The sequence below is a fragment of the Cloeon dipterum genome, chromosome 1 (assembly GCF_949628265.1).
Source record: "Cloeon dipterum chromosome 1, ieCloDipt1.1, whole genome shotgun sequence".
In the NCBI taxonomy this organism is placed as follows: domain Eukaryota; kingdom Metazoa; phylum Arthropoda; class Insecta; order Ephemeroptera; family Baetidae; genus Cloeon; species Cloeon dipterum.
In genome coordinates this window covers 41,681,615-41,691,300 of record NC_088786.1, presented here as the reverse complement: position 1 = coordinate 41,691,300, position 9,686 = coordinate 41,681,615, and the positions used below count along the sequence as shown (strand labels likewise).

The following is a 9,686-nucleotide window of genomic DNA, read 5'->3' as shown; positions in this document are numbered from 1 at the left end:
GATGGGTAAGTCCAAACCAAGATTGAATTAAATTTGTGACTAAAAAATTTATTTTCGCTCTAGCCTAAGCAGTGGTGCGCCATCACAATCACATCAGGAAGAAGGTAATAATGGACGAGATCCGACTTTCTCATTATGGAGCCAGTTTTATTAATTTTTAGCCATTTTCCCTTTAATTTTGGCCGAATCTCTGGTTCTTTGCCTCGTCTTAAAATTTTTCAAGGAAGAAAAATTCCTCCTATTGTTAAATTCTTTAAATCGTAGAAGAACCGTTCTCAAAAATGATTCTTTCAATAAGGGCTTTAGGTTTGACATTTTTATATTTTTGGAAACTTATAATTGCCATGAGAGACCCTATAAAATCGGCTTGAGATTCAATGGGGTATTTATAATTAAAATTATAATTGTGAACATCTCTTATAAGTATAACTTTTATATTATAATTTTATAGCAGTGGCTGAAGCGCAAGGTGAGGCACAAAATGTGGATCATTTCGAAGAGGAAAATGCAGACAACGCCGAAAGTAATTTTTGTATTAGATTAATCATAAATAGAAATTGATTTTTTTTTTTCAAAATATTTTAAATAATTACGAACGCTTAGCACACAAACACAAACATAGATTGCGATTTAAAACATTTATTCCTCTTTTCGGATTTGAATTGAGCTCAGATGACGACGCGGCTGCCGCTCCGAATCAGGATGATCAAAAATCAGATTATTTAGAAGAAAAAAAGGAAGAGGAGCAAGCGAAAATGTCGGATAACGGGACATCTGTAATTCAAAGCCAAATGGATCCGACTTCCCAAGCTGGTGCATCCTCAACTTCAACTTCTGCAAGAACAGAAGAAGAACAATATTTGGATCAATCGGCACAGGAAAATCTATCGGACACCGAAAGTAATTATTCTTTTTTGTTAAACTAATCTAAGATATTGATTTTTTTCTAAAAAAAATTATTGATTATTTTTTAGGATCGGCATTGAGCTCAGATGACGACGCGGCTGCCGCTCCGAATCAGGATGATCGAAAACCTGGTTATTCAGAAGAAAAAAAGGAAGAGGAGCAACTAAATATGGCCGATAAAGGTAAGAATGGGATTTTTTAGTGGGACGTACTCTCTAGCTCTTTGCCTGACATCGTTGTGAAAAATTCATTCCACGATGACAAACTTCCCGAAATTCCGTGAATTGTTAAATTCTTAAAATTGTAGAGGAGCCGTAGGCATTTGAAGGTCTTTTCAGGTTTGATTTTTTTTTTGGATTCTTTGCCCGGAAACTTAGTTGTCATGAGAAGCATTAAAATCGGTTTTAAATTTAATTGGGTATTTAATTAAAAATTAATTTTGAATTTCTCTTAAAAATAAAACTTTTTTATTAATACTTTTGTGACATATACGAAGAGGGATGGACTATTTCCGAAACTAGTGATTCATCCTCAACCTCATCTCCTCCAAGAATATATTATACATTTTTAGTCGAGTCTGAAGCTCAAAGCCAAAGTGATACAACTTCCCCAGATGGTGCATCCTCAACCTCAGCATCTTCTCCAAGGTCTGACGAGGCACAAAATTTGGATCATTCCGAAGAGGAAAATCCAGACGACGCCGAAAGTAATTTTTTTATTAAATTAATGATATTAAAGGAATTTTTCTAAAAAAAAATTAGCTTTTATCAAAGTCAAACAATATATAGATCACGATTTAAAACATTTATTATTATATTTTTAGGACCTGAATTGAGTTCAGGTGTCCAAGAAAATGACGACGCGGCTGCTGCTCCAAAACAGGATGAACCAAAGCCGGGTAATTCAGAAGAAACGCAACCAAAAATGGCGGATAACGGGACATCTGTAATTCAAAGCCAAATGGATCCGACTTCCCAAGCTGGTGCATCCTCAACTTCAACTTCTGCAAGAACAGAAGAAGAACAATATTTGGATCAATCGGCACAGGAAAATCTATCGGACACCGAAAGTAATTATTCTTTTTTGTTAAACTAATCTAAGATATTGATTTTTTTCTAAAAAAAATTATTGATTATTTTTTAGGATCGGCATTGAGCTCAGATGACGACGCGGCTGCCGCTCCGAATCAGGATGATCGAAAACCTGGTTATTCAGAAGAAAAAAAGGAAGAGGAGCAACTAAATATGGCCGATAAAGGTAAGAATGGGATTTTTTAGTGGGACGTACTCTCTAGCTCTTTGCCTGACATCGTTGTGAAAAATTCATTCCACGATGACAAACTTCCCGAAATTCCGTGAATTGTTAAATTCTTAAAATTGTAGAGGAGCCGTAGGCATTTGAAGGTCTTTTCAGGTTTGATTTTTTTTTGGATTCTTTGCCCGGAAACTTAGTTGTCATGAGAAGCATTAAAATCGGTTTTAAATTTAATTGGGTATTTAATTAAAAATTAATTTTGAATTTCTCTTAAAAATAAAACTTTTTTATTAATACTTTTGTGACATATACGAAGAGGGATGGACTATTTCCGAAACTAGTGATTCATCCTCAACCTCATCTCCTCCAAGAATATATTATACATTTTTAGTCGAGTCTGAAGCTCAAAGCCAAAGTGATACAACTTCCCCAGATGGTGCATCCTCAACCTCATCTTCTCCAAGGTCTGACGAGGCACAAAATTTGGATCATTCCGAAGAGGAAAATCCAGATGACACCGAAAGTAATTTTTTATTAAATTAATGAAAGTAAAATATTTTTTCTAAAAATTTAACTTTTATCAAAGTCAAACAATAAATAGATCACGATTTAAAACATTAATTTTTATATTTTTAGGACCTGAAATGAGCTCAGGTTCCCAAGAAAATGACGACGTGGCTGCTGCTCCAAAACAGGATGAACCAAAGCCGGGTAATTCAGAAGAAAAGCAACCAAAAATGGCGGATAACGGGACATCTGTAATTCAAAGCCAAATGGATCCGACTTCCCAAGCTGGTGCATCCTCAACTTCTGCAAGAACAGAAGAAGAACAATATTTGGATCAATCGGCACATGAAAATCCATCGGACACCGAAAGTAATTATTCTTTTTTGTTAAATTAATCTAAGATATTGATTTTTTCTAAAAAAAAATATTTGATTATTATTTAGGATCGGCATTGAGCGCAGCTGACGACGCGGCTGCCGCACCAGAACAGGAAGATAAACCAAATCCTGACCATTCAGAAGCAGAGAAGGAAGAGGACGAGGAAAAAATTTTAGCCAGAGGTAAGAATGAGATTAGGAAGATAAAAGAGGACGACAAATTTATTATTTTCTGCTCAAAATTCAGAACGCAGGAATCTTCAGATGAGGTCTTTCCACGCAGCCCGTTACTGGCAACGATTTTCATAAAAGAACCCAATATCCAGGAAGCAAAGTCCGACTCGGACGACCCTTCAATTGAGGTGAGATTTCAGCGACGGGAGATTATTTTTAAAATTCTAAACCAAAATTTCATTCCAGGAATTGATTATTTCGACCCTTTAGAAGTGAATTGTTGCCACGAAGCGGAATATCTAAATTATATTCTATTTATTTTAAATTATAACGTGTATATGTCTTAAAATCTTGGTTTGTAGAAAATTTCCTAGCCAAATGAAGTTTGCTTGTCACTTTACAACAGCAAATTTCTACAAATATATTTTTATACATCGACAGCAAATAAATTTTCTTCAAAAGTAAAAAAAACTTAAGCATGCTTTTTTCGAATGAACTCCTCAATAAATAGGGCATAAAGTATGTAAATTACTTCATGTAGATTAAGTAGAATCAAGTAAAAAAATTTAATTTGCTCAGTACGATATAAGGATTCGATAAACGTGCTTTTGGGGTGGATTCATACAAAGAGATGTAAATTTAAAAGATTCTATAGATTTCACAAAAGCAACAATTAAGAGCAGCGTGGAAATGATCCCGACACGCCATCGAAGTATATCTTTTAGATATCCTGAAGGATGTCTAATTTCTTGCTGGGATCTTTGGGAAATTCCAAGCACTCCGCAGACATTAATTTATGAAAAGCTTTTTATTTCCAAATCGGGAAATTGAATAACTCTTGCAAAAATTGCTAAAATGCTTGGCATTTTTACCGTAAAAGAGAGAAGAAATAAATTCCAAAAGCGGTGCATTTTGCTCGACAACTGGAAGCAGAGTAAAATCTTGGCATTCCAACCTTCAGAAAAGACTACGCGTTGAATACAAAGCAAAGAACGTGGAAGAATTCTTTGAATTTCTCGAATGTGGGGCATCGTTGAGAGCGATTAACTGCCAGCGATCCGAAACGCCAGATTGTTGCGTTCAGCCGCAGTAGAAGCATCAGTTTAGGCAAATTTGATCTTTGTTCCCGAGGAAAAATGGCAGATAGGTTCGTCAATTGCGAAATAAGTGACAAGCCCGGCAGCATGGTAAAGTGCAGGATTGGTTTGTGCGAAGAGTGAGTCCGAACCGAGATTTATTTCATTTCTTGACCAAATTTTTTTTTGCTCCAGAGGAACCAGTGAAATTTCGCCCCAGGAAAAGCACGAGATTTTACAAAAATATCTGGAAAAAGGTAAGGCTTTCTCATTTTCTAATTTTGGCTAATTTCTAATGACTCATCTTTGAAACATGACGAAATTCCGTGTATTGTTAAATTCTTTAAATTGTAGAAGAATATAGTAGGAACTTGAAAACACATTCTTGCAAGAGGGCTTTATATGTATGTTTGACTTATTTGTGATTCTTGCAAACTAATTAAAAACTAATTGTGAATTTCTGTTACTTATTTTTTAGTCAATGATATAAAAATAAGCCAATGGTGGGTTCCGAGTCCCCAAGCTAGAAGAAGAGCATCATCCTCAACCTCATCTTCATCAGAAGACGAACAAAGTTCGGAATATTTCGATGCGGAAAGTTCAGCCGGCACCGAAAGTAATTTTATTTGTTACGTTAATCGAAGAAACGAATTTTTTAAAAACATTTTGCTGTTAAATAAATCAAACAATTATCTAGAACACGATTTATTAAAACATTTGTTATTTTATGTATATTTTTAGAAGTGAGCTCAGCAGACGCGCAAAAATCTGACGACACGGTTGCCATTCCGAAACAGGACGAACAAAAGCCTGATAATTCAGAGGAAAAGAAGGAAGAGCAGGAGGAGCCAAAATACTGACGACGCGGCTGCTGCACCAAAAGACGACGAACCAAATTCAGAAGCAGAGATCAGAGAGGACAAGCAACAAATATTAGCCGCAGAAGTAAGAATGAGATTACGGAGATAAGATTTAACATTTTCTGCATCAAATTCAGAACGCAGGATTCTTGAGATGTTGTGTCTCGACGCAGCCATTTACTGGAAACCATATTCATGATATAATAACTCAATAATCCAGAGAAAGAGGAAATTCCGACTCGGACGGGTATGCCATTCTTAAATTGAGGTGAGATTTCAGCGACGGGAGAAAATAACCAAACTCTAAACGAAAATTCATTCCAGGAAATGCTTTTTTCGACCCTCAGAAATTTTTGCCACAAAGAGGAGTTTTTTTTTATCTTCAACAAAATTATATTTTAAACTAACAAGTGTATATATCTCAAAATCTTGATTTGTAGAAAATTTCCTAGCGAAAAAAATGAAGTTTGCTTGTCAGTTTACAACAGCAAAATTCTCCATATTTTTAAATAGATTCCCATCGAATATTATAAAAATTAACATGAATGAACGTCTCAATAAATAAATAAAATATTTCAATAAAATCATAATTTAAAAATAAACCCATGCAGTGTTTCATTTTTCCCCTTATTTAAAAAAATCAATTTTTAAATGCTCGAACTCGCTTCTCCGATAATCTTAAATTATATTATTGGTTATAGGAGATAATTAAATTACATGAAATGCAGCTTTCTGCATTTCACTGATCAAATATATCCTCCATTGAAAATATTATTGATTCAAAGGTCATTTCGAGAATAAGTATATGTCTTGTTCCTCAATTAGATAACTTTGTACGGAAAAAATATAATTAGTGTTTGGCAATTTAATTGTGTTACCATTAGGAAATTAGTTATCTATAAGCGAATAATATTATTGAAAATTAGGTGTTTTTAAATTTCTACTGTTCTTGCATGGTACTAAAAATTCGAGCAGTCAGACTATTGCGTTCAGCCGCAGGAGAAACATCAGTTTAGGCAAATTTGATCTTTGTTCCCGAGGAAAAATGGCAGTTAGGTCCGTCAATAGCGAAAAAAGTGACAAGCCCGGCAGCATGGTAAAGTGCAGGATTGTTTTAGGCCAAGAAAAGTGAGTCCGAGCCGAGATTTATTTAAATTCCTGATCAAAAATCTTCTTTTCACTCCAGAGAAACCAGTGAAATTTTATCCCAGCAAAGGCTAGAGAAATTACAAAAAATGCAGCAAAGAGGTTAAGTGATTTCTCATAGGAGAAATTTAATTTAAATTTATTCCACGATGGTACAATTCTTTTAATTACAAGAGCAGTAGGAATTTTAAATCCGATTCTTGCAAGGGCTTTATTTTTTAACTTAATTTTGATTCTTGGAAACTAATCAATAATTAACTGTGAATTTGTGTTAAAAGTTTATCTCTTTTTTAGTCAATGATATTCTAAGACAAATTCAGGATTTGAGTCCCGAAGATAGAAGTCGTGCATCATCCTCAACCTCATCTTCTCCAACACCAGAAGACGAACAAAATTTGCAGTGTTTGGGAGAGGAAAATCCAGCCATCGCCGAAAGAATTTTTTATTAATAATTTAAAGAATTGATTATTTTTAAACACATTTTGACTGTTTACAAAGTCAAACAATTGTATAGAAAGAATATTCGATATATTTATTTTCATATTTTTAGAATTGAGTCCAGAAGACCAAAAAACTGCCGCTGCGAAACAGGATGAACCAAAGCCTGGTCATTCAGAAGCAAAGAAGGAAGAAGAGGAACCAAAAATGGCCGAAAATGAGGCATCTTTAATTCAAAACCAAAGTGATTCGACTTGCGATGCTGGTGCATCCTCAGAAAATGCATCTCCTCGAAGAACAAACGAGGCACAAAATTTGGTTCGCCCGGTAGAGGTGATTCCAATCAACATCAAAGGTAATTTTATTTATTAAATTAAACAAGGAAAAATATAAACTTTTACCAAAGTCGTACCATACAGATTTCGAAGAACAAGACGGACCTCAATTGTTGTGCTTTGGTTTTAAAAATACTGATGACGGAATTGCTTATTATTCGACCCTCATAGAAGTTGTTGCCACGAAGAGGAATCTCTTTTATCTTGAAATAATTTTTAGTTACAACAGCAAACGTCTTCGTATTTTGTATACAGCGACAGCAAATATAAAATAAGTTCTAGCTTGAATGAATTTTTCAAATTATGTAAATTATTTCAATACAGTTTATAATTTAAAAATGCACTCAAGCAGTTTTTCATTTATCACCTTATTTAAAAAAAAATCAAATTTTAAATGCTTGAACTCGCTTCTCCGATAATTTTAAATTATATTATTGGTTAGAGGAGATAATTAAATTACATGAAATGCAGCTTTCTGCATTTCACTGGTCAAATATATCCCTCCATTGAAAATATTATTGAGTCAAAGGCCCTTTGAGGACTTTCGAGAATAACCATGTTTTGTTCCTCAATGAGATAACATTTGGATAGAGAAAATAATATAATTAGAGTGTTTGGCAATTTAATTTAAATCACTTTTTATATTACCATCAGGAGTCAATTATCGTTAAGAGAACAAAATATGTTATTGAAAATTAGACGTTTTTGAATTTCTACTGCGATGTTCGCACCATAAAAGGGATTTACATAAATTCCAAACGTGGTGCATTGCTCGACTGGAAGCAGTGGTATAAGTCAAGTTGAGCTTTATTTGTTCCCGAGGAAAAATGGCAGATGACGGAAAAATGTTTGAACGCATCAATTGCGAATTACATAACATGCTCAACTCGGCAAAGAGCATCATTGGTTGCTGCGAAGAGTAAGTCTTAGCCTAAATTTATTTAAATTCAGAATCAAATTTTATCTTTTCTCTGCAGCATGATGAAGGAGATATTAGAAACATCTCTGCAACAAGGTAAGAATGCAGATCAGGCTTTCTCATAAGAGAAAATTTTAATAATTTTAAGCCAATTTTCCCTTAAATTTTGGATGAATCTCTGGCTCTTTGCCTCGTCCAGAATTTGTTCTTTGGAAGAAAAAATTCCTTCCATTGTTAGATTGTTTAAGTTGAAGAAGAACCGTAGGAATTTGAAACTCTATTCTTTCAAGGGCTTAAGGCTTGACTTATTTGTGATTCTTGAAAACTTAATTGTTATGAGGGGCCTTAAAATCGGTTTGAAATTTATTTGGGCATTTAATTAACAATTAATACTGAATTTGTCTGAAAATGACATTTTTTATTATACTATTTAGCCAAGTCTAGAAGCCGAAGGGGTTTGGTTTCCCACGCTGGCCCATCATCCTCAACCTCATCTTCTGCGAGAATAGAAGAAGCACAAAATTTGCATCGCTCAGAAGAAAACCCAGCCGACACCAAAAGTATTTTTTTATTTGTTAAATTATAAGAGATGAAGAGAATTTTTCTAAAAATTTAATTTTGATCAAAGTCAAACATCATATAGATCACATTTCAAAACACTTCTTATTATATTTAGGATCGGAATCGAGCCTACGTGGCCAAAAATCTGACGACACGGCTGCCGCTCCTCCGAAACACGATGAACCAACGCCTGCTCATTCAAAAGCAGAAATGGAAGAACTATTAAAAATGTTAAAAGGTAAGGATGGGATTAGGAAGATGAAAAGGGACCCAAAATTTATTATTTTCTGCATCAAATTCAGAAATCAGGAAAGTTGAGAAGATGATTCGCAATACGATTATTTCCTGGAAACAATTTTCACGAAGCAACAATGATCCAGAAAGCAAAATCTGAATTTTAAATTGAGGTGAGATTTCATCGACGGGAGAAAAAAGAAGTAAATTTATAACAAGGAATTGCTTATTTCGACACAAACAAGTTTTTGCCACGAGGAATTTTATATCTTAATTAAATTAAATTTATTTTAATTTACTTTTGACTTTGTTCAGACTTTTGGATTCTATATTATTCACCCTTTTACAACTTTGTACTGATTATTTGACTCTCATATAGTAATACGGCACAAATCTCAGTTACAATCTCTCTCTCTCACAACTCTCGATTACAAACTGTGCGTGCTAGATCAGATCCTATAGCTTCCAGCACCCAAAATCCGCGCCAAAAATGCACCAAAAACTTATCTGCTCAACAACTCCGCTCTTACAGCCTTGCCAGACACTTTTATCGCCACCAGAACCGTCAAGAGTCGCGGCAGAGCCTACGCAACTACGCACGTCTGCTCGCCACCACGTCCTGACGCCAACTACGCCAAGAGAGAGTTGGCGGCGGCGTCAGGCAGGGACGCCACCGCCTAACGGACATTTCAAAAATCCCGCCGCTCTCCTATTGGCCGCTCTGGCGGGGCGCGCACGAGCGCCCCCTCCCAACCCCCCGACCAGCCACATATAGTGGTTGAGGGCATCGGGGGAGAAGGGGAAGGACAAGCGGAGTTATTATGGCAGTACAGATACATCCAATTTTCAATGCCAACAAATAAATCATGGCCGAGAGAGATTCACATTTAAATAAAATT

At 35.1% G+C, this 9,686-nt stretch overlaps 1 protein-coding gene across 1 annotated transcript; it reads left to right on the top strand.

Annotated features, from left to right (window-relative positions):
- Nucleotides 1-755: 755 nt before the first annotated feature.
- LOC135943435 (protein IWS1 homolog) lies at nt 756-9,468 on the top strand. The gene is made up of 10 exons (XM_065489969.1): nt 756-900; nt 975-1,088; nt 1,478-1,612; nt 1,730-1,975; nt 2,050-2,163; nt 2,552-2,683; nt 2,797-3,036; nt 3,111-3,227; nt 6,851-7,093; nt 9,320-9,468. Exons 1-10 carry the CDS (start codon nt 756-758, stop codon nt 9,466-9,468), a joined length of 1,635 nt encoding a protein of 544 aa, XP_065346041.1.
- Nucleotides 9,469-9,686: the final 218 nt, after the last annotated feature.

What these genes read in the sequence shown, in the direction of transcription:
- LOC135943435 (XM_065489969.1), top strand. Translation starts at nt 756, where the DNA reads ATGTCGGATAACGGGACATCTGTAATTCAAAGCCAAATGGATCCGACT. An exon ending in AAATCCAGATGACACCGAAA is followed by an intron (nt 2,684 to 2,796) that starts GTAATTTTTTAT and finishes TTATATTTTTAG; the next exon opens with GACCTGAAATGAGCTCAGGT. An exon ending in AAATCCATCGGACACCGAAA is followed by an intron (nt 3,037 to 3,110) that starts GTAATTATTCTT and finishes ATTATTATTTAG; the next exon opens with GATCGGCATTGAGCGCAGCT.